Genomic DNA, 23,859 nt, shown 5'->3' on the forward strand with positions numbered 1-23,859 from the left:
AGCACTTCTAAAGCTCACAAACTAACAGATGTAATTGCAATTAACTGTTTTAATCCATTTTTTTAAAAAGACAAATTACAAAATGTAGTTAATGTTAATTCGTCAGTTTAGGCTGATTTTGTTTCCTTTTGACAGAGCGTGGCTAGCTGCTTTACCCCGTTTTCCAGTCTTTGTGCTAAGCTAAGCTAACTGGCTGTTGGCTAGTGGCCTTGACAGACATGAGAGTGGTTATTCCTCTTGTCTAACTCTCGGCAAGAAAGCAAAAATGGTAAAGTAAGTACGTAAATGTGAAACATTTAAGCACTCTACCATAAAAAGTGGCTGTACAATGACAGAAGCATTTTTTAGAAAAATGTTCTGAAAGGCAGATATGTTATACAGAAAAATCGCTGCTGAGACTAATATACACTATATATGCAACAATATTAGATCAAAATACTGACGCACCAATATTTAGGCCTAAGTAGCATTTTACTGTTGTAGCTGGTTGAGAAGCAGCTAGCTTTAACTCCTTTATATACATCAAGGTTGTGTAGTCCAGTGGTGCACGTAGATAAGGGTCCGAGTCCCTGAAGGGGTCACTACAGGGTCAAGAGATCATTAATTCAACTTCTCAGATTTGTATGAATTTTAACGTTCTCCTATCGGTTCAGAATATGGTAGAATTTTACCTCTTTTGGCCTCGAAGAGTTATTGAATGAATGAATGAATTTTCATTTTTGGGTGAACTTCTCCTTTAACCCTAAAAGTAACTACAACTACAGCTGTCAAATACAAGTTATAGGAAAACTGAACCGTTCCATCTGACATGTAGTGGAGTAGAAAGTAAAGTAGCATAAAATGGAAGAAATACTCAAGTTACCTTAACATTTTATTCGAGTACTGTGCTTGACTTCATGTATTTAGTTACCTCTGAAGACTGAGTACAATCCTTCGAAACCGTCTGACTTAAGAACAAAGACAAAACTACAAAGAAGAAATCTGTGGCACACCCTCAAGTCACTCAGTATTTATTTATACATCGCTTTCGCCAGCGTTTATGTGACGCAGCATCAGCACACTTCATATTACTACTTTCAAAACACTGTTTGCCCCTGGATTAGTCTTAAAGTGGAGACGCTCATTCTGTGCCCCATTGTGTATCGACAAATCGCTGCAGATCTGAAGGCTCTGAACAATAAAGGCAGGCCTTCCAGCCGTCTGTTCCAGTCAGGTTTAGTTTGTTTCCACCAAGCACGCCTCGACCTGCCTCCTCAGCACCTTTCAGCGGATCGCACATATCGTTCCTTGCATGTGAATCGCCGTTCAGAAATGGTTATTTAGACTGTAATCAAACCGCTGTTGACAGCCAGACATGCTGTCTGCACACATGCAATATTAATCCAGGGATCCTGTTGCATATAGCCTCCAATCAGCGCCCACTTTTGCTCTCTGGTTTTATGCAAGTGTTTCAGCGTGAGTGTTTCCTGTGTTTGCTGCAGATGAAACCAAAGATTTCATGCTCAGCTCCAGCAGAGTCTCTATAGTCCTGATGAGACAAATGTTCACACTGAGGTGAAGAGGCAGCACAAAGATGAGGAGCACACTGATGAACCCTATCATTACATTCACCCACAGGCAGGGAAAACCCCACTGTCGCCACCCACACTGGCTCCTGTGCTGCAAGTCCACGTGGTCCCCGGTGATAAATGTCAGGGGTGTACCTGCCTTTGTCCTTTCGTGCTCCTGTCCTGCAGAAAAACACCCAGGGGAGATGAGGACAAAGTCTCCATGGTGATGCGCCGACATCTGCATGCTGTTCCAGGAACACGCTCTGTGAACGCTGCAGCTGCTCTCTGTTTTCTCTGGGTCAACACACTGTGCTGCCGCTGAAACCGACATCCCAGGGTTCACAGGCTGTGCTGGAACGAGGTACTGCCAGCAAGTGTACCCTTTCTTTTTATCTCCATATTTCTGGCTTCGTGTCATCTGTGCAGGGGCCCGGTGTTGTCTATGCAGGCCCGTGCCCATGGTCAGGAGGAGAAGGAGGGTGAGGAAGGCCATGACCCAGCAGGGGCTCACCATGCTGGACATGGGGCTGAACAGGTTGGGCAAACATCTGATGAGGGAGTTGGTTGTGTGCAAACAGGCAGCAGCCCACACTTCCTCCCACTTCCATCGCCACCTGACATCGAGGGCGACGATGACCCACACTGACAGGCAGCAGAGGTAGCTGACAGCATGAGACAAGCTCTTCTCTTTGTCTTCGTCTGGGTTGTCCTCCTCCTTGTGTTCCACCTCCCCAACATAACACCCGTCAGAGTCCGTCACTGTTGGACTTGCTGTCCTGTGAGCGACAGCAGAGTAAGGCCACAGCAGGTTGGTCAGAGTCTCCGCAGCAATCAGAGGTGTGATCAGGAGCAACACCACGCCGTACGTGTGGCTGAGGAAGAGCACGAAGCACAGGGCGATGGTGTCACTGGGTGGCGTCAGCTCAGTCAGCCAGGATCCACAGATGTAAAGGAAGCTCAGAAAAACTGTGGCAGACAAAAGATAACAAGTTATTATAGAGTTTGGTAACTGGATTGGATTAGAGTAGTGAGAGATTGTGCAGCAGCTCAGTTAATTTGAAAAAAATGAAATGAAAAATCCCCTCAAGACATCTTGTAAGAAATATGAAAACACCCTGCTTGGAATATTAATTTTGGATGTCTGTGATGTTTTTCCACAAAAAAAAGTTAAAAAATGATCTAGTTAGACATTCTTAAAATCGCATCTACTCCTTTTCCCTCAAACGTTGCTCATTGCTCACGTCTCCTACTTCACTGAGAAGTCCATTCAGCATGTTAATGTGCACTGGAGGTTTCCAGCTCCCAGTTTCTATGACAGTTGGCTTTAAAACTAGTTATGATGTCACAAAAATCTTAGACTGAGATTCAAGGTGAGGACAAAAAAACTTCTGTTGTTTCTGCTTGTTTCTTGTATGGCTGCAACTAAATATTAATTGCATTACCACTTATTTGAATACTCATTTGGTCAATGCATTAGAAGATGGTGACAGATGCCCATTATAATTTCCTTAAATCAAAAGTGCCACTTCAAAATACTAATGTCATAATATTTTGTCTTGCCAACAAAAGAAAACAAACAAATCCTCACATCGAAGCTGATATTTTTGGGCTTTTTTGCTTGAAAAAAGACTTGTGTTGCTGTTGTTCAACTAGTCTATTGATCAACTACTTGTTCCAGCTCTTTTTTTGAATATATAAAATAATGACAGTATCCATATTGATTAAATAAATAGTGTTAAACGGCATCCTAATTAAAGCTGCTACAAGGAACTTTCAATGTTGTTGATTCTGGTGCCCCCTGTGGACAGAAGCGGTATGAGCACCACCACCTCGTGTCTAAAGAGCTCTTTCTAGCTAGGGTGTGCATTTGTTTTGCAGAACACAAGTTCTTTATTCAAGTACAGGCACAGATACTTGTGTAAAGAAAGACTCTGGTCAAAGTACTGCTTCAACTTCTTTACACAAGTAAAAGTAAGAAAGTACCGGACATTTCTGTACTAAGATAAGTGAACCTGAGCCTTTGTCACTACATGCCGTTTCTCCCCATTTGAGTCTCCCTCTGCCCGTTTATGTCTTGTTCCGTCTTTTACCTTGTTTCTTCTTCTCTTGCACTGATAGGTTGAAATCAGTCTTCTGATGTTGGTAAGGCAGCATGCAATGACACTATAAAAATAATCGATAATTCCCCTCAAATGCGCTAAAACTAAAGTAACCTGTTTTGAAAATGTAGGGAGTAGGAAGTACAGATATTTGTGTTTAAATGTAGGGTGGAAAAGCAAAAAGTTGGCAGAAAAATAAATACTCAAGTAAAGTTTAGTTACCTGAAAAATCTACTTAAGTACAGTCACAAAGTATTTGTACTTCACTACTTCCCACCTCTGCTGTTTTGAAAGTGAGTGAAAGAAAGAGGCACCGTATTTTAAACAATATTGTTCGTATCATCATATACAGGTATCAGAATAAATGGAGACCTTTTCCTAACCAGTTAAAACTTCCTTTGAGTACGTTTGAAAGGAACACAATTGAAATCTTACAAGCGGTGTTGCTGCTGTACTCGTGTTATGGGGGTGTAGTGAACAGTACACCTGATCATGTCCTTACTCTCACCTGTGACCAGGAAGTCGGTGAAGATCAGGAGACAGCAGCAGCAGAAACTGACAGGACTGCGGGAGGCAGCCAAGGAGGGCAGGAAGAGAAGACTGCAGGCCAATTTACATACACACAACACCACCGCTCTTTCCAGCACACCATCCATGGCTACAACAAAACACATACAGGTACAGGTTGGTTGACTTTCTCCTTTAGCCTCGGGGTGAAGGGGCTCAGGAATGCCAGACACTGGATCCCAAACAATGTTAAAAACATTTCTATACGCTCACATTAATGTTTTCATGTGATTACTCCACTGTCAGTGAACGTTTCTGCCCTGTGGTAGCAGATCAATACTTTCATTATTTACTTAAGTTTTGAACCCTGCACCAGACAGCTGTGTACAGTTAATGAAAAATGTGCAAAGTCAGGAATAAGTTCAACTGTTTTGGTGATTTCAAAAATGATATTCAACAAAACAAGTGCCAGGAATCTCCTCCACAGATGCAAACTAGCTGTACCCGACCATGTCCTGACTGTTAATACTTCCACCTCCTGACCATGACACTGTACAATCAGACTGGTTCAACCTGTTGAAAAATATCCCATTGTCTCGAACACCTGACTACAGCATGAGCGTTCAAACTACACAGAAAAAATACAAATCCAGAGCTGTGAAGCCTCATTAGCTCTTACCTGGACTCACAGGAGCAGCATGTCAGTCTGAGCTTCAAAATGCTTCACCCGTTCTCTTCACCTCCCCCCTTTGCTCCACCCTCAGGGGGATAATGACCCTCTCCCTCCTCCCTCCTCCCCCTTGCCTCTCCTCCCTGCACCTGGCCTGTGTGGAGGTGAGAGAACATGTGCGTCTCAGAGGGTGTGGCTGCTGTTTGTACAGACACGAAAAAACCTGTCGAACAACTAACTAACTAACAGTGAGAGATGCAAAGTGCGTGTGTCTCGGTGTGTGTGTGTGTGTGTGTGTGTGTAAATGAACTTGTTGACATCAGTAAGAACAGACTGAATTTCATTTCTATTTAGTGTACAAACTGTGATACACCCACCTCGTTCAAACTACAGTCTGTTATTTGAAAGATCACAGTGAACACACACATGCAGGTGGTGTGCATTAAAGACTGTGGATCTGATGACTGTGACAGAGATGAAGCCATGTCCTGGAGATATTCCTTTGAATCTATAATCCAGACAACAAAAGTGTAAATGCCAGGTTTAGAAACATGAGGATTCATTCATGCTTTTCAATACGTCCTCGTTGTTTATGAAAGCTAAATAAACAATGATGATCGCTTTAGTTTTCAGTTAACAGCCACTGTACATTGTTTGGACAGATGAGACGGAGTTACATTGGACGTTATGCGTCTGTAAGGCTCTCCTGGGAATACTTAAAATGTCAGGTCACAAGACTTTTCGACTTGACTTGACAAGGTCAGTTTCATAGCTGTGTGTGCTTTCGATCGTATCACATGATCTTCTTTAGCAGAGGTCACCAAATTGTCACGATACTGCAAATGATCAAATGATCAAATGTTTCCTTCACGGCCCTTTAAGAACGTCTCACCCGTGTTGAGTCAACGATGGAAAGTAGAAAGCAACGATCTGACACTTTTCTTTGTTGGCTAAAGAAAGATTCGCTCTGTCATGTTTGAGAAGCTGTGACAGAGAGGTTAGTTTCTTTGAACTGGCTCTGAAAAGTTATGTTACATTTAAATTGTGTCTATATAGTCACAAAGTCACAGTTTTGGAAGTGCAGTGTCCTTAGCGAGGTTTTAAACAACAGTGTGATGGACATGAGGTGGACTCCTGTAGAGTTTTGCATTTGCTATGGATATTTAAGCATAAATTTGAATGTGTCTGTGTGTTACTTTGTATGTGATTACGCAGGTACGAAGGCAGCAGGGTGTGCAGGGTGTGCAGGGCTGAGCAGCGACAGAATGTGGCCTGCTCACCGAGGGAAAGTTGGGATTTTAGTGAGAAAATGTGCTTTATACAAGAGAATAACAGGGTCAGTTTTCATGCTGACGATCACACTTAAACTGGCAATAGACAAGTTTTCTGCTTCAACGTATCATCATGAAATAAATGCTGATTGCACAATGTAATAGATATAGGATTATGAAACCATCTGCGTTTACATTGGTTCCCTATAAACCTCGCTATCACTTTACAATTTTGTCTCCAATCCTGGAAAAGGAAGGTTAACTGGTGATTCATTTCTCTAATAGACTCAATGATTTATTGTTGTAATTTGGGACTCGGAAACAATCCAGTTGTCTTTGAGGCACCAACGACAATTGGAAACGCTAGAGGGGAAAGTCGTCTGTTGCCACTTTAAAATGACCTTCGTGACAGAAATGTTTTAGAGGGGTGTTGATTAAACGTCATCATCAGTTTGGAGGCAAATGTTTGTGGGGATGTTAAATGTAGAGCGGCGTAATAAGCTGATTAATCCATTAGTCGACTGAAAGACAGTTAATCACCAACTATTTTGATAACTGATCTGTCGTTTCAGTCATTTCTCAAGCAGGTTTCAGTTTCTTAAATGCAAGGATTTGCTAATTTTCTTTGCCTTTTATGATAATAAATGAAGAGTATTTGGGTTTTGGACAGTTAGTTGGACAAAAGATGCAATTTGAAGACTTCTCTTTGGGAAATTATGATGAGAATTTTTCACAATGACAAAATTAATCAATTAATTCTGAAAATAATCAGCAGATGAATCAATATACTTGTGAGAATAAGTGTTGCAGAGTTGACACCAGTCAGAGAGATTTTACACAACCTGGCAACCCAAAAGATCTTCTTAAAGACTTATAACTGATCTATAAATTATTAGTAATTTATTCATTAAGCCATTTGTCGCAACTCATTCTTATCATTTGTGTTATAAAGTGATACACAAGTAATATAAGACCAGCTTATAAGCTTCATGCTGTTATTACTGTTTCATGAATAGAGGAATCTATATCTTTGCTCTCTTTGGTGCTAAATTGAGTTAATAAGCGCCAGATTAATCGATTATAAAGATAATTGTTAGTTACAGCTGAGTTAAATTGTTTGTTTAAATTGATTTCTGACACACATTAGGCAGCAAACAAGTATAGCAACTAAAAAACATAAAGGATAACTTCAGGATGATGCAGAAAGGAGGGAAAGTTAACCCTAACTTTAGTTTCAGAGATTGGACTGTGTGTGTCTGTCTACAGGTGATCTGACAGTAATGACCTGTTTTATTAGTGTCCAAGGCACACATCCCTGCAGTTCTGAGTAGGAAAGCTTCACAATAAAGTGTTTCTAATATCATTGATTGGGTGGACAAAATATTGCGTACAATAAAATTCAACAGCACCACAAACTACAGCCTCTAAAAAAGACCACAGAGTAGAATCAACACCTCTTTCAAAGCAGTTTCAAACTATTATTTTGTTATTTTGAGTACAACATAATCTCAATTTTGAATCTGAGCATCATTTAATGCTTCATTTTTTACATTTATGGTTCATCATGTATATCTCCTCTTATCGATAGCCGTGAGGCAGCTGAGCCTCTTTAGCTGTGGCAGCAGTGCCATCTCCTGCTGAGCTCAGCACAGAGCATATTAGCAGCCTGTCACGCTGCTGCTGAGAGGATTACACTGTATATGTACTGTACATGATCATCATGACCTGGGACAGACAGGCAGCTTTTACAGAGAGCTGGAAAAAATTATTCTCACTATGTATTTAATACTGGAGCCCGATCTGCATTTATTTGAGGCTGTTAGTTGTGGTGAAGCGCAGGGCCGTGCAGAGACCTTTAAAGGGGCAGGTGCTAAAAATAGGAATTAAAAAAGGCACCTGGAACTAGAGCTGCATCAATTAGTCCATTAATTGATTAGTTGATTGAAAGGAAATTAATTAACAAACTATTTTTGATAATACATTATTTGTTTCAGTCATTTTTTGAACAAAACATTTCAAACATTTGTTGGTTCCTGCTACTTTTCTTTTTGTTTTAATCTCCTCTCTTTATGAGGCATCTCTGCACTGCTGAATGAAATGTCACGATAAATACAAGATGACAAACACGAAAACAAAAAAACGCATTTCTGTAGCGCTTTTCCCGTCTACTGACTTGACTTGTCACGTTCACCCATTCACACTCACATTCATACACTGAAGGGGTTCAGTTTCCTTGCTCAAGGATACTTCAAGGGGAGCCAGGAATCTAACGGTGTGTAATAATAACAGCGTGTAGGCTATAAGTTGATCTTATATTACTTGCGTACCACTTTATTACACAAATGATAAAAATGAGTTGCAACAAACAGCTTAATGAATAAATTACTTAATAATAATTTATAGATCAGTCTTTAAGAAGATCTTCTGGGTTGCCAGGTTGTGTAGAATCTCTCTGACTGGTGTCAACGCTGCAACAATTATTCTCACAAGTATATTGATTCATCTGCTGATTATTTTCAGAATTAATTGATTAATTGTTGTCATTGTGAAAAATGCTCATCATAAGAGAAATCTTCAAATTGCATCTTCTGTCTAGCCGAGATTCAAACCAGCAACCTTCTGATTGCTAAACAACCCACTCTACCTCCTAAACTACAGCCTCCTGACAGACACACAATTAAGAATGTGTGAATTGAGCTATCACGGACACAATTATGTAGCTGTTACACCCTCCAAACTAGCAAAAACACCCAGAAGAACTATTCCCTACAGCTAAGTCATGCTGTTTACCTGATCCACTGTCCTCTGTGATGTCAGCCGACTGCCAGGTCATTTAGTTAGCGCTGAATTACATTAATTGTTATGTTGTTCTTCTTGATGAGGGCCGTGAACAGGCCACCACCCAAAAGAACTCAACAAAATAAATTTAAATAAATAGCATAAAATAAAATGCACTACACAAAAGGGGGGACATCAGGACCGGGTGGGGGGGGGGGCAGGTGCTAGGGCACCCTTACCCTCCCCTCCCTCTGCACGTGCCTGATGAAGCATGTAGGAGAAGGATGTAATAATGTGTTCAGACAACACAGTCAGCGTGCAGGAAAAAAACATGTTAAATACGAACTCTCCTCGTTTTATTTCACAGCCTGTGCGAGAGAATCGCCCGCGTTTGAATGAGAAACCAGAAAATGGGTTAAAAATCGAGTTGGAGCTCAGTGTTTGGACGCCTGCAGCACCCAGAAGTGAACAGCAGGCGACCCGGAAGGTTTGAAGTCCGACTGGGAGCGAGCAGAAAGAAGAGAGTAATCCTTTATAAAACATTTCTTCTCTCGCTGGTTCAGGTACGTTGGCCGCTCCGTGCATTTTCTCTTGCCTGTGTGTGTGTGTGTGCGGTTTTTTTTTCTTTTCTCTTTGCTCTTTTTCTCCTCACACGCAGCTCTCCCGTGTCTCTTCGTCACCGTTTCAGTGTAAGTCATGCAAAAGTTGTCACACAAAAGCGAGCATTTGCAGCGCAGAGGCGATCAAGGAGCGATTTCTTTCCTCGCGTCGTGCAGATTAAAGCTTTCATTACGCGCCACTGTTCGCGTCGACGTTTGGATTTATGGCTCAGCGGCTGCAGAGCTTTCAGCAAAGGCATGATGATTGTTGTAGGAAGTGTCAGGCGTTTTTTTTTTTTTTTTTTTTTTTTTTCTTCCCCTCCTCAAGCCGGGCTATTCAAACCTGCAAATCAAAGTAAACAATCGTTCGTACGCTTAATGCAAATATGCCACATCCAGACGCATCGGCGAGGCGTTCAGGCACATCTGGAGAATCATCTCTTTATAATATTCGGATCTGCAGAATATGGCGTCCAGTGCTTATAAAAATAAGACGGGGCTGCCATTTTTGTTTTCCTTTTGTCTGAAATTTTTTAATAAACTGTCTGAGAATGTGGGAGAGGCGGCGGACAGGCTGCTGAGCGCTGCGGAGGATCGTTTCTCTCTGGAGGAGATGCTCTCCTTTACAACAAGCTGCTGCTGCTGCTGCTGCTCCACATTTAAGAAAAAAAAAACATCTTAAAGCTTCTGGGTTTTTGGGGGGTTTTGACCGGAGGGGTGATTAAGCACAGCAGGTACAAAGAAAGGAGGGAAAGTTAACCCTAACTTTAGTTTCAGAGATTGGACTGTGTGTGTCTCTCTACAGGTGATCTGACAGTAATGACCTGTTTTGTTTTGTTTTTATTTCACCGAAGCTGAAATATTCAGATTTAAATATAGTTTTCTGCTACCTGCACACGTTTGTGGTGACACTGACTGCTAGTCATCTGTAGGATTATTATAGCACCAAAGGGAGCTGAGATGCTCTATTTATAAAACAATAATAGCAAAAGCTACATAATAGCAGATAAGTTGGTGTTATATTACTTGAGTACCACGATCATTTATAAGGGTTTATGAGTTTTTAACGAATGGCTTTATAATGAATGATGATGATAATACAAATGTTTTATAAATCAGTTATAAGCCATTAGAGGGGCGCTATGTCGTTTTGTAGAAGAAATTCAAACTCATATTTTTAATATTTACAATATTAACGACGTAATAATACAAACTCAGAAATGTGTATTTTTTTTCCCCAAATGAATAAACAAGCTGTTCTCAGAGGAAAATAAAGTCCCCAGAGCATGTTTGAAGCTAGAAAGGTGGCAGGGTCCGCCACATATAAACTAGGTAAAAACAGTATGAAATTGTCCTTTAAGGTCAGTTTGTTTATTCAGTTTATTCAGTCATGAAAACAAAGAGAGTTTGTTTATTTAGTATGTTAACGCATGAAAAACAGGGAAGATCTTTAGCTTTCTTCTCAAAAAACTACATAGTGCACCTCTAAGAAGATCTTTTGGGTTGCCAGATTGTGCAAAATTTCTCCGAGGTATTCGGGCTGCAGCTAACGATTACTGTCATTATCGATTCATCTGCCTATTTTTCAATGAATCGGTCAGTGTGCCAGTGTCAAAAAAATATGAAAAAAATTCTCGCCACAACGTCCCAGAGCCCAAAGAAACATCTTTAAAATGCTTATTTTGTCCAAAACCCAGAGACTCTTCATTTACCATCATAACAGAAGAACAGCACCAAATCCTCACATTTAAGAAGGTGGAAAAAACAAATGTTTAACATTTTTGCTTGATAAATGACTGAAACGATCAAAATATTTGGCACTCAACTAAGCAAGTATTAGTTACGGCAGTTTGTAATTCATCAAGAAATGATTGTGGATTCTGCACTTCATAAACGGCCATCAAGTCTCCGATTATAAATGTTAATCATTAACAAAGGGATATCAGTCTATCTAGTCTACATTTTATGCTAATTAATGGAGATTTTTCACAACCTGCCAACCCAAAAGTTGTTTTAAATGGCTTCAGTCAGTGTCTCTCAAACTTTTTACATCGTGTAACATGACCGATGTTAAAATACAGTATAGTGTAGGCCGACTCTTTTCAGCTTCACACACTAACCCAACCTTGGAATATTACTTGATGAAGGTTGGATGACCAAAACATGGTACCTAATAAGGCTGATACATAGCTCACCTGGTAGAGTACATCCCTCATTCAGACTACAGAGGATGAGACCAGGGGTTAAAACCTCCCTGTAGCTTTTGCTGCTTATGATTTGACCGTTAATTTAAATTTAAACACAAGAAGTTCTTTATACGTCTGTGACTGAAGTTGAAAAGATGTCTAAAATAACATTGTATAAACTTTAATTTTGAACCCTGTAAGGACGTCACTTTGACATCACTAGTCAACGTTGAAAAGACGTCGAAAAAACTGGCTCTCCACTGGACATCTTTCCAATGTTGGCAAAGGCGTTGAATTGAAGTCTTCTGATATGTTATTGCTCAGTGGTCAGTGTGCTGCTGACATTCGCAGGACACTTAAGCGACACCACTTAAGTAGCACTCCCGGTTGGGGCCACGTCCAGAATCTTTTTAAACCTTTAATTTTACCTGCTTTTACCTTCCATCACAGTTTGAGTTCAGCTCGTAACTAACCATGAATGACGTGTGTGACGTGACTACGTAACAAGTTGAAACAAAAACGTCACAGGAAAGACAAAACTTCTTGAAATTCTGCATTATTTTTTATAGTGTTGTATGTTTTTAAATGAGCTTATTTCATTTGCCAAAAACATTTGTGGGATTCCTCTGGGGACCACTAGAGGGAGCTTGCCTACCACAGTGTGAGAATATGGGCTAAAGTGATCTTTGTAAATTAGTTATTAACCATTAATGAAGCCATTAGTGGCAACTCACAACCCATTTTAAAGAGTGACTTATTAGAAACCAGCATAACTTCCACATCGCACCACATTAATTACTTTTTAGTGATTAAAACTTTTGCCAAACAGGACCAAAACTTCGATGCGCTGATTCAATAAATTCCATGAACGAAAGGGCAGTGGAGTTGATCAATCAATAGAAAAACAATCAGTAACTGTTCTGATAATGAATTAATAGCAAAACACTCTGTACTTCTTAAATGTGAAATGTTGATGCTTTTCATTTGATATACTATTATAAACTGAAAATTGTTGGGTTTTGGACTTTAGTCGGATAAAACAATAACTTTGAATCCATCGCCTTGTTCTGATCATGATAATGGCCATTTTTTACTGTTTTCTGACATTTTATTAACACAATCAAGTCAGTAATCTGCAGATTAATCTTATAGAGCTGTGTGTAGGATTCTTTTAAGAGATATTGAGCCCCTCTCTAATGCACCTGCATCAGAAATACTGGATGTACATGTCTTTTTCCCACCTGCTGGAAATACTGCAAACCCTCTAACATGAAAGTATAAATATTTAAGTCCTATAGAAACTCAGCTGCATTTGTGCAAAAGAAACCATTAAACTGTTCTGGCACGAGTGGTCCTAAAGTTAATCCAACAGCAACACAGCCTGGACTCTGCAGGCTGAGGACATTACACGCAGTATGAATGTACAACAACACAGAGGAACTTTAAGGCACATGCAGACCCTCGCTGCCATTGAAGGGTGTCACCTCTTCAAAAATAAAGAAACAAAGATGTCCAGCAGCAGTCAAACCCCTGAGCCCGCTCCCTCGAGGCACAAAGCCTCCAGGAAGAGAAACTGATCCCCGCTGGCATCATTAGAGAAATATTTTGTGGGGTTTACTGTACGCTCGTACCCCTGAACGTATCGTTTTTGTTTCTCTTGGCCCGCAGACGTGGACTGTGTTATGCCTCTGCTAAGCCAAACAGACTTAGGAATGGTGAAGTGTGCCAAAGCACGCAATGCAAAAATGTTTAAAAAAAGGAACTTCATACAAGTTTGAGAGAAGAGAGGAGAAGCTATGGAAAGACGGGCCTTCGGATTGTAACTTTAACAGCAAGCAAAAAACCCCCCCAGAAGTTTCTGTACATCTAAACTGCATTAAAAACAACGTGTGTGCCTAATTGCAGCCTATTAAAATAACATTTTCATTCAAAAGAGAATATGTCATGCTCTTATTTTTCCATCAGTCACATTTGTAGAAATTAAGAAAAAACTGCTGTGTCACTTACAAATCAGTGTGCAGCATCCTCATTTACTCCATGTTCATTAGCTTTTGACACTGGCTATGTCAGAAGTAAGACTGTGCAACATTTCTCCTGTTTCCTTCCACTTCCTAACCACTCGGGGCCCCACGTGTCGAGGAGGACAGGATCTGAGGCACATCTTTTTTTAAACATTTCTGTTTCGTCTGATAACCGTTTTGGGAGGGTTCCCTCAGTAGCTGTTGTAATCATGAGAAGGAGCCTATCTCTCAGGCAGCATGCCCATCGCTAAGTCTCGTGGTTTAAAATCCTAAGAAAAAGCTTCCAGACTCAAAACGTTTCTTGTTGACTTCACTCACTGCAGCAGCAAACTCCCTCTATGCTGTTTGTGATGAAGCGCTGGCTCGGAGAAAGTGTAAAGACACAAGTTTACCTCACGCACTTTCAGGAAAGGGGGATAAGCTAATACAGATTGTCTTTGAAAATACACTATCACAAGACTGGAGCAAGTTATCTCAATTTATCACATCAAACAGTCAGCTGCTGCTTGGGTGGAGAGCTACTGACACAGTGTTAACCACTGGCTTTACACTAACAATAGATCTTCACATCATTTTAAGGTAGGAAGTTTTTAGGAATATTTTGCAACAGTGGTTCCCAAAATTTTCAACTGCAGTTAGTTATACTTATTTTCCTAAAACACATTATTGCATTTTTGTGTGGAAATCAAGAATATGAACATTAAAGATTAAAGCAAGCAAAAAAAAAAAATCACTCACCTGTTCAACCAGTGATGAGGCGTCCCTTCGTTTGAGGGGTCCCAAAACAAAAAGGTTGAGAACCAATTGTTGTGAAAGTTTACAGACGTGTACTGGGTGCATTTACTGGCCAGTACTTCACAGAGGGACAGATGGAGAATCCGTGCTCACCTTGTTTATAACCCTTGTGTATTTATTTCAGGATGGCTGAACCTCGCTTTAACAATCCCTATTTTTGGCCTCCACCTCCTGCCATGCCCGGCCAGGTGAGTGACTCTGGTATTCACAGTAAAGTCATTGTACTGTCAGTTTTTCTTTGTAAGGGTTAATTTGTTTATTTAAGGATTTCAAAGCGTCAATCTCGAAGATTTCAGTCCTGGTTGATTTGGCGACACCTGTAATGTCACAGAATTCTGGGGCAGCAAAACAAACTATTTTTAATAGAGAAGTCGAGCGATAATTGGTCTTTTTCCATCATTCTGTGATCATCAGTGATCTGGTTTTATGCTGCGCACAGCAGGAGTCTGTGCACAGCAGGACACAGTGAAAGATGTTGGTTGCATTGCTGAGAAGGTGTGCTGCCTTTCGCCTATAACAACTCCTTCAGCTTGTTCCATTACTGCTGTTGACTGAATAAAACTACTCCTGGCAATATTTCAAACTGTTCCACTGTCAGCAAATGCCACAAATGACTATTGTCTTATTCTGTAGATGTATTTTTACAGACAAACACATGTGACTTCATGATAAAAGTGAGCTGGTCTTTCGTCAGTTAAATGCTTTTAATGTGATGAGTATGTCATTAATGAATACATCATTTTTACAGGAATGTCGCCACACACACCCAATTTATGATACTGCAAATATTTAAAGGGGCACTATGTAGTTTTGGAGAAGAAAGTCAGATCACTTAATATTTACATGGTAAAACAGTAAAACAGTATAAAAACAGTATGAAATTGTGTTGTCCTTTAAGGTCAGTTTGTTTATTCTATTTATTCAGTCATGTAAACAAAGAGAGTTTGTTTAATTAGTTTGTTTAGCTACAAAACAAAAAAAATTTTCTCTTCTGATTAAGATTTCTTCCCCAAAACTACATAGTGCACCTTTAAATTAATATTGCAACAGGCTCAATCACTGTTGTGTTGCCTCATTAGGTGAGAGATATTGACTCACGGAAATGTTTGTAAAGTAAAAAAAAAATAGAAATTGCTACTTTAAATAATGTACTATTTAAAAGAATTGTTTGATATTTTGGAAATACGTTTATTCACTTTCTAACAGAGAAGTAGATCAGAAGATTGATGCCACTCTAGTCTGCATGGTAAATATAAAGCTAAAGCCAGCAGCCAAACAACTGACCTATCAAACCAACAATTAGCATTTTAACTTTAGATATCTCTTGTCATTTAATATTTAATTGTCATTTATTGCCCTGATTAAAAAAAACAAAAACCATTATATAATGTTTTATAGGTGCTGCAAGGCAGATTTTTACCTTCAGACAGAGCCAGGCTAGCTGTTTCCCCCTGATTCCAGTCTTTGTGCTAAGCTAAGCTACCTGGCTCTAGCTACACAGCTAGCCTACAGATATGAGAGTGGTTTCAATCTTCTCATCTAAATCACAGCAGAACAGGGATTAGTTTATTCTCCAAGTTTATCAAACTATTCCTTTAATACGGTGGTTCCCAACCTTTGGTTCAGGACCCTTCAAGGGGTCTCCTGATGGATCTGAGAGGTCACCAACTGATTATAGGGATCATAAACTTATTACTAGATACAATCTATTCTGGCCTCTAATCCTTCATATCAAAGAAATCAGAGACCAGACTGCTTTATTTGAAGCAAGCCAAAAAGTTGCGAACCACTGGTTGAATATGGCCCTTAGCTGCTGATCCTCACAGATGTTTAATGAAAGTTTGGGCACTATGTCACGTATCAGCCACTAGAGGGAACCATCGCCTCATACAGTGTGACACTGACTGAACTGATGGCTGTTCTCTTGTCACAAATGTTGTTTCCTGGCGATCAGCTGGATAACCTAGTCTTGATCAATAAAATCAAGGAGCAGCTGATGGCAGAGAAGATCAGGCCATCCCATCTGCCCGCTGCCTCAGCTCCTTCTCAACAGCCCTTGCTGGCTCCCCCAAACCAGGCGGATGGCGTCCAGCACGTGATGTCCAAAGCCCAGCAGATGCCGGCTCTCCACAGCCACAGCCCGTCTCAGCCAGACATCGCCCTGCACGCCCGCCCCGCCTCCAGCTCCGTCACAGGTACTCCTTCAGCTTCCTCTTCGTTTTAATGCTTTCCATTGTTCTGTTTATAGGTTCTCTATTTAACAACTGAAAAAAACATCACATACTTGATTATTATCAACACATTTATTGCTTATAAACATGAATTTGAAAACATGCCATGTTTCAAAACTCAGGAATTAGAATTAGTTTTGTTTGGGGTCTAAATCCTGTCACTTTTGAGCACTTTGGTGACGTAGGGGTTCTGACCATGAACTACAACGTCTCCTGTTCACATCCAGTCTCAGAACTTTGTTGCTGTCATGTCCGATCTCTTTTCCTGCCAGTCATGTCAGAAGTAAAGAAAAAGACTGATTTTTCCATCAGTATCATTGTTTTATAAGTGCATCATAGAGGTCTGGGGAACCGCAGACAGTGAGGGAGTGGAGCCAAGTCTCAGTCCCATCTTGATACGTGATGTTTGTTTTTCCTTTGTCTTATATAATAATAAACCAAACAAAAAAAAAGTTGATCAGGATGATGAAAGATGTGTTTTGTACATTTTTCCAGGTCGTATTTTGGGGGATGTAAATTTGAATCTGGACGATAAGACAGCTTTAAAAGCCAGAGGATTATGGGAAGACTGGCATCTGCGTCAACTCATCGACCATCCATCCAGGACGAACCACGTCTCAGGTAACCAGTGGTGGAAACTGACTGTCTTCAGTGTTTTTATTGGGTGCTGCTGTATTTGCTGTATCTCTCTATCCCTCATGCCTGCCAACAGTGCGTGATGTGAAGGGTGGGGCGGCTCCGTCAGCCATGTGCTGTCTGAGGGTTTCATTTATTATTAGTTCTGATAATAAGCTGAGGAAAGTTTGACTTTGGACTTCTTTAGAGGTAGACAGAATAAAGTAAACATGTGATGAACAATTATTCTTCAAATACTGCTACAAAGGAAGGTCATATTATAGGAGTGTGTGCTAGGTGTCAGTGTTTGCCAACCAGCCTGCTACATCAACATTGTATCTCCCTTGAGTAGCTGTTTGTCCTTGTTGTTATCATTTGTTCTTGTTTGGTTTACTATGTTATCATGATTTTAGAGACTGAATCTGGTTTTGTAGTGGTTACAGTTTGCAATTTTCAACCCAAAAGCTGCATTCAAATTTAAAGAAAATCAGGTTTTCGTCTCATTAAAATGTTTCAGATCCGTCCGATCCACACTAGAACTTTAAATACAAGATATTGAATAATAATAAATAATAAAAAAAAATACATATACAGATAAACATACTTAAATCCTCTTTGTGATATTACTATACCTATACATCAACTTTTTAAAATTGTGATTTTGAGTCTTTTGAATCTTAACTTATTGTAATCATGTCCTTATCTTCGCTTGTGCACCCGTCAGGTGTGGCGCTGGCATCCAGAACAGGCAACCTCAACACCTCAGAGATCATCACCCCCACCACGCCCACCTCAAGCAGCCACAGCCGGCTGGGCGGAGCCCCCACACCTCACCTTATCTCAGGGCTGGCCTGCAGCCACGGGATGGACCCTGGGAAGAACAATGGGGGCCTGGTGGGACTCCTCGGCCCCCCTCCGAAGGTGGAGCGAGGGCGTAAGAAGATCAAAGCCGAAAATGGGTCTTCTCTTTTGGTGGTGCCCTACCCGATCCTCGCCTCAGGCAACGACCAGTCCTGTGTCACCATCACTGCCAAAGAGGGAAAAACCTACAGGTACAGAAACTAATGACATCACGCAACTGCTAACACCAAGTACTTAGTTACTTTTCACCACTGACAGACTCGATGCATCCACAAAATAACACAGAAAGCCTAAAAGTATATAGATAAATACTGCTTATTACCAACCTTTGTGTTTGAAATGGTGACGTAGTTAGTTATTTTGTCTACCAGCGTGTTAAAATATTACTTTGGTAAAAGTAAAAGTCGCCCATTACAAATAGTACTTCAGTAAAATATTGAAGTATCTGATATAAAATGTACTTAAGCATCAAAAGTACAAGTAAAAGCAAATTCTTCATATACTACGGGGTCAACTGATTATCAGCAGTAATGGAAAGAGTACTGAAAATCTGTATTCAAGTATGAGTACAGTTGCATCATTATTTATTCCTTTACAAGTAAAACTAGTTATTAAAATGATACTTGAGTAAAAGTACAAAGCATTCTTCTCAGTTTTAATCAGAGAATTAGTTACTTTTTAACTGTTGATGTTTGAGGCATCAGAGGCAGACTGTCAGAGGCATTATCAGGCATACTCAGCACTCAATTATGATTTTAAAAGTAAATAAGTAGATTACATGGTCTAATGCATACTTAAGTACGAGTAAAATTACAGACAAAATACTCAAAAAAGTAGCTGTAATTAGTTACTTTCCCCCCTGACTATCAGCCAGGTTGATATTCAGCATTTTTTTCAATGTTCAGTGTTATTTTTTTGTTTTGCTGATAAAATAAAATAATTTAAAGATTCGCCATTTGATGCAAAGTAACTAGTAACCAAAGTTATCAAATGTAGAGAAGTAAAAGTATGATATTTGCATCCAGAATGCAGTGGAGAGGAAGTATGAAGTAGCAGAAAATGGAAATACTCAAGTAAACTACAAGCAATTCAAAGTTGTACTTGAGTAAATGTACATAGTTACATTCAATCACTGTTGAAATGAGGCATCTCACAGATTTCAGTGTTCAACATCGTTACACATATTTAAAAAGAAAGGAGATGTGCAAAGAGGAACAATCAATCAAAACAAAAAGATGTTTAACGAGCCACACTTGGTCTTACTCAATAACGCTGCTGTGAGAAAAACATTGCAGTTGAGCAGCATGCAGTATACCGGCACCACTTGTCCTGTGTGTCTTCATGATGTCTGTCCTCTCGCTGTGTTCTTGTTTCAGGTGTAAAATTTGTCCGCTGACCTTCTTCTCCAAGTCAGACATGCAAATTCACTCGAAAACGCACACAGAGGCGAAGGCTCACAAGTGTCCTCACTGCACCAAGTCCTTCGCCAACGCATCATACCTGGCCCAGCACCTGCGCATACACCTGGGCGTCAAACCTTACCGCTGCTCCTACTGTGAGAAATGTTTTCGCCAGCTCTCCCATCTGCAGCAGCACACCAGGTCTGTTCACACTGACACTTTATTTTATCGTCACCAAAGATATGACTTGGAGTTATTTGTTATTGCAGTTTTGAGTTCATTTTTAATATTTACATTTATTTAAACAAAAACCGCAGAAAGGCAGAGTCCAGCAAGTATCAAGTCATTTGTCCCCTCAAATTACTTAATAAAGTCCCTTGTGTGAAATGATTTGTTCACCCGCATTACACATTTTTTAAAAAACCACACCTATTTTCACTTCTCTTTGCGGCTGTCTGCTTTTGCTGTTGAGACACTTATGTAATAATCCACAGACCTGACTCAGTTTCCTGAAAGAGTGGGTTTACATGCACACTAATGTTCCAGTATTATTCCGAATATGACAGCGTTTGGATTTGACACGGGTGAAGTAAACAATATTGCATTTTACAATTAAGACATGGGAGATATAACAATGCGCAAACATAACAATGCCGACCTTTTCAAGAAGGTGATTGAAGGATTGAAAGAGGGAGGCTCTGTTTGTACAGTTAAACAAGTCCGACAGCGGTGGAAAATATCGAAAAAATCTTATTGTAATGCAAAAAAAGCAAAATGACGTCTTCAGATGTTCCACTTTTCTAAACATAGCACAAAAAGTAAGGAAATTTGTGTTTGGTAGATTATTTCTTTGTTGTAACAATGCTTCTTTGCAATAAATCTTATATCGTTGGAAAGCCTGTTCATTTTCCTTTTAAATGGTGCCACATTTGTAAGGAACATGCATTTGTGGGATGAGCAGCAGAGCCGAGTATGTGGGTTGCGCCCATGAAAAATTTGCCAAATCTTCTCTGCCAAACAGCTTATTCTGCTATTGACTTTTGTTTGGTGTTGTTTGGGGGATTGGATGATTGAAGTCTGAAGAAACAAGACATATTGGTAATTTAACAAGTTATTAATTTAACAAACAGGAGCCTCAGTAGCGTGTGGAAGAACCATAAACAGCCACAACAGCCTGGCACCTCCTCCTCATGCTGGTCACCAGCCTGGTCACACACAGAGTGGCGTTTCTCAGAGACTACATCCAGAATTTGGGAGTGGAGAGGATGAAATGGCCTGCCAGCAGTCCTGACCTCAACCCCATTGAACACTTGTGGGATCAGCTTGGGCTTGCTGTCCGTGCCAGCGTGACCAACACAACTACGTTGGCTGACTTGCAACAAATGCTGGTTGAAGAATGGGATGCCATCCCGCTACTGAGGCTCCTGTTAAATTAATAACTTGTTAAATTGCCAATAAGACACAAATAACACAAATACCAATAATTGGTAAAATGCTGAATATCTGCCCCGATAATCGGCCAGGCCAATAATCAGTCTACCCCTAGAATTGATAATAAATCAAACAATTTTCCCCTTTTATTATGAGCACATTAGGAAAGGATCTTTTAACGTCCAGTTTGAACGAGAGGAAGAAGTCTGTCAGGGACGAGTCCCTTTGTGCATCTCAGCACTCCTTGTGTACTCTGCTGGCCAGCTTTTGTTGCTTTGCACAGGCACAGATCGCACACATTACACTGGAAACAACCTCTCGGGTTATGTTAAGCACAAGCAAATAAACTAAATACAGCAAATAAAAATTAAGGAACAGATTCATTTAGTGTGAATAAAATTATTTTCTGCAGCTCTTCACACCTTATTTTTAGTTGTATGGCTTGATTTGTATTTAATTCCATTTAGCTTCCTTTCAGTGTTTCATGTTTCCTCTTTCAGAATCCACACAGGCGATCGGCCGTATAAATGCGCTCACCCAGGGTGTGAAAAGGCTTTTACTCAGCTGTCTAATCTGCAGGTAAACATTAGTTGTTTTCTTCCAACCTGTTTTACCACCCTGGATTTGTGAGTACAATAGCTTCTGCAATGATGCATTAAGGGGACTGAGTTTTTGTTTTCTTTCCTCTGCTCAAGTCTCACCAGAGGCAGCACAACAAAGACAAGCCCTTCAAATGTTCCAACTGTTACCGTGCCTACTCGGACTCTGCCTCCCTGCAGATCCACCTTTCCGCACACGCCATCAAGAACGCCAAGGCCTACTGCTGCAGCATGTGCGGCAGGGCGTACACCTCGGTGAGCTGGAAGTTAAATTTTAAGATCTGAACTACAGCGAAGATGTGCTCAAGTGTTGATTTTCTCTTTTATTTTTTTTCCAGGAGACGTACCTCATAAAGCACATGACTAAACACACAATGGTGGAACATGTGGTGTCCCATCAAACCCCTCAGCACAGGACAGAGTCTCCTGCCATCCCTATACGGATCGCCCTCATCTGAGCTCCACATACATTTCCTGCCCACCCATCACAGACATTTCCTGTGACATCTGCGCTTATCTGATGAACTTTGAACCCATGAACGGGTTCCAGATTGTAAAAGTATTTTGTAAAGAGGTTCTCTTTTAATGAGTATTACCTCCTTTCCTTTCATGCTGACCAGATAGTATTATCGGGGACATCCAAAGATGACTTCTCAGCACTTTCAGGCCTGGAAATGACAGGCCTAAACATTTCTTTTTCTATGTGACTTCACAGAAAACAAATTTGCTCCAGGCAGCTACATGGAAAACCTTTTAAACATTTTATGTTACAACAGAAAACATTGTCTTCTTTTTTTTTATATGGTCGTTTGCTTACTTTACTCAATAGTCTTCCGTTAGCTCGGTTGCCAAGTGAACATAAAGGTGAATGCTTATATAAAGTGTATTCATGTATATCGTGCCACTTTTTTATGTCAGTGTTTGCTATGTTTCACCAATCATGTAGCCATAACGCACCCATTACATGTCAACGCTTTCTGTTTATTCATTTTGTACCCTACTGCCAACGCCACCCTGAATAGGACGTGTGACTCCTAATTAGATGGATGGATATATTTTCCTTTACATATTTTTGTAACGTTATAAAATATGCTCAAGGCAGTCCTGGAAAACGGTTTAACGAAAGGAAATTCCACAAATCACTCAAAAGCTAAATGGAAACTTCGGCTAATGCAGTGAAAGTGAGAGCTTCTGCTTTCAAGTACTGTAAGTAGAAAGAGTGAAAGCTTGTTTTTGCTAAAATCATACAAACTCTCCTGAAAATATAATCATTTATATTCATTTATCTTGTCGAATTCACCACATTGTTTCTGATCATTGGGTTAAAGGGGCTCTGTGGGGCTACTGTGTCTTTAGTTTATATTAGCCAACTCCATTTTGAAGCTAACGTTAGCTGCTGTTGCTCTCTGTTCGTGGCGCTGAGAGAGGCACTCGAGCACATCCTTGAGTTACATCCTTGGGACTGTCCTTTGGAGGCATCATTAAAACAAATTAATCAATCATCCACTGGCTTGTATAGGCAACCGAGAGAGAGACGGGGAAAGGCCTCATTTTTTTAATGTCAGATATGGCCAATAAAGTGATTCACACATGTAAATTGCCTATTTACATGTATGAATCACCTATGTAAATTGTTCCATACAGCCTCTTTAATATTAGGTTGAATTATGCTCCTGCAGCCTTTTTACCCACTTTGTATTGGATGTAGTGGCAAGAGTGACATGTGACACCTTCACTCTGCTGCTGCCACACAGACAGACGTGCTCCTCTGCTGGAAAATATCAATTTTCAGCTGAAGCGTCACACTTCTTTGATGACTCATCGTTTTATGAATGAACACTCTCCATTTTATATGCATTTAAGCCTTAACTTTGTTACACCTCTGTAGGGGCCACGCTCTTTATTCTTTTATCACTTTACATTTGCCTTTTATGTCACAGCATGATGTATACTGTATATAAACTATATTAACCGTCAACCTGTTTTATAATAAATGATTATATAATTACAAGTAATGGTGAAACGGCTTGTTTTGGTTCTGCTGGCCGCACTTAAAGGGTAACTCCACCAATTTTTACACATTAAAGTGGGTTAGGGATGTGTTTACAGGTCTTGGGGAGTACTACTGCGTATGTGAAAAAGTAGTATAGAGTGGTGGAAGGAAGCTGTGTGTAATCTAGTAAATTCATCACTGAGTCATAAGTTGCATTGTAATGTAGGCACCAGGTTCTGAAAAGCAGTCCACT

At 40.2% G+C, this 23,859-nt stretch overlaps 2 protein-coding genes across 4 annotated transcripts; one reads left to right on the top strand and one right to left on the bottom strand.

Moving 5' to 3' along the window:
- Positions 1-994: 994 nt before the first annotated feature.
- On the bottom strand, positions 995-4,878 carry LOC140998796 (uncharacterized). Of its 2 annotated transcripts, XM_073469181.1 has the most exons (3): positions 4,836-4,878; positions 4,158-4,307; positions 995-2,516 (listed from the first exon to the last, which is right to left on the bottom strand). In XM_073469181.1, the coding sequence occupies exons 2-3, from the start codon at positions 4,303-4,305 to the stop codon at positions 1,438-1,440; spliced, it is 1,227 nt and encodes a 408-aa protein (XP_073325282.1). In that variant the 5' UTR covers positions 4,306-4,307; positions 4,836-4,878; the 3' UTR covers positions 995-1,437. The 2 variants fall into 2 exon arrangements, with proteins under 2 accessions (XP_073325282.1, XP_073325281.1); XM_073469180.1 differs by lacking the exon at positions 4,836-4,878 and having other exon boundaries at positions 4,158-4,741.
- Positions 4,879-9,393: 4,515 nt separating this feature from the next.
- znf362a (zinc finger protein 362a) lies at positions 9,394-23,628 on the top strand. 2 transcript variants are annotated; one of them, XM_073468397.1, is made up of 9 exons: positions 9,394-9,438; positions 14,601-14,664; positions 16,431-16,671; positions 17,203-17,328; positions 18,047-18,374; positions 19,560-19,784; positions 21,515-21,593; positions 21,710-21,868; positions 21,952-23,628. In XM_073468397.1, exons 2-9 carry the CDS (start codon positions 14,602-14,604, stop codon positions 22,069-22,071), a joined length of 1,341 nt encoding a protein of 446 aa, XP_073324498.1. In that variant the 5' UTR covers positions 9,394-9,438; position 14,601; the 3' UTR covers positions 22,072-23,628. The 2 variants fall into 2 exon arrangements, with proteins under 2 accessions (XP_073324498.1, XP_073324499.1); XM_073468398.1 differs by lacking the exons at positions 21,515-21,593; positions 21,710-21,868; positions 21,952-23,628 and adding an exon at positions 20,714-20,890.
- Positions 23,629-23,859: the final 231 nt, after the last annotated feature.

Source organism: Pagrus major, chromosome 6, assembly GCF_040436345.1.
Source record: "Pagrus major chromosome 6, Pma_NU_1.0".
NCBI lineage: Eukaryota > Metazoa > Chordata > Actinopteri > Spariformes > Sparidae > Pagrus > Pagrus major.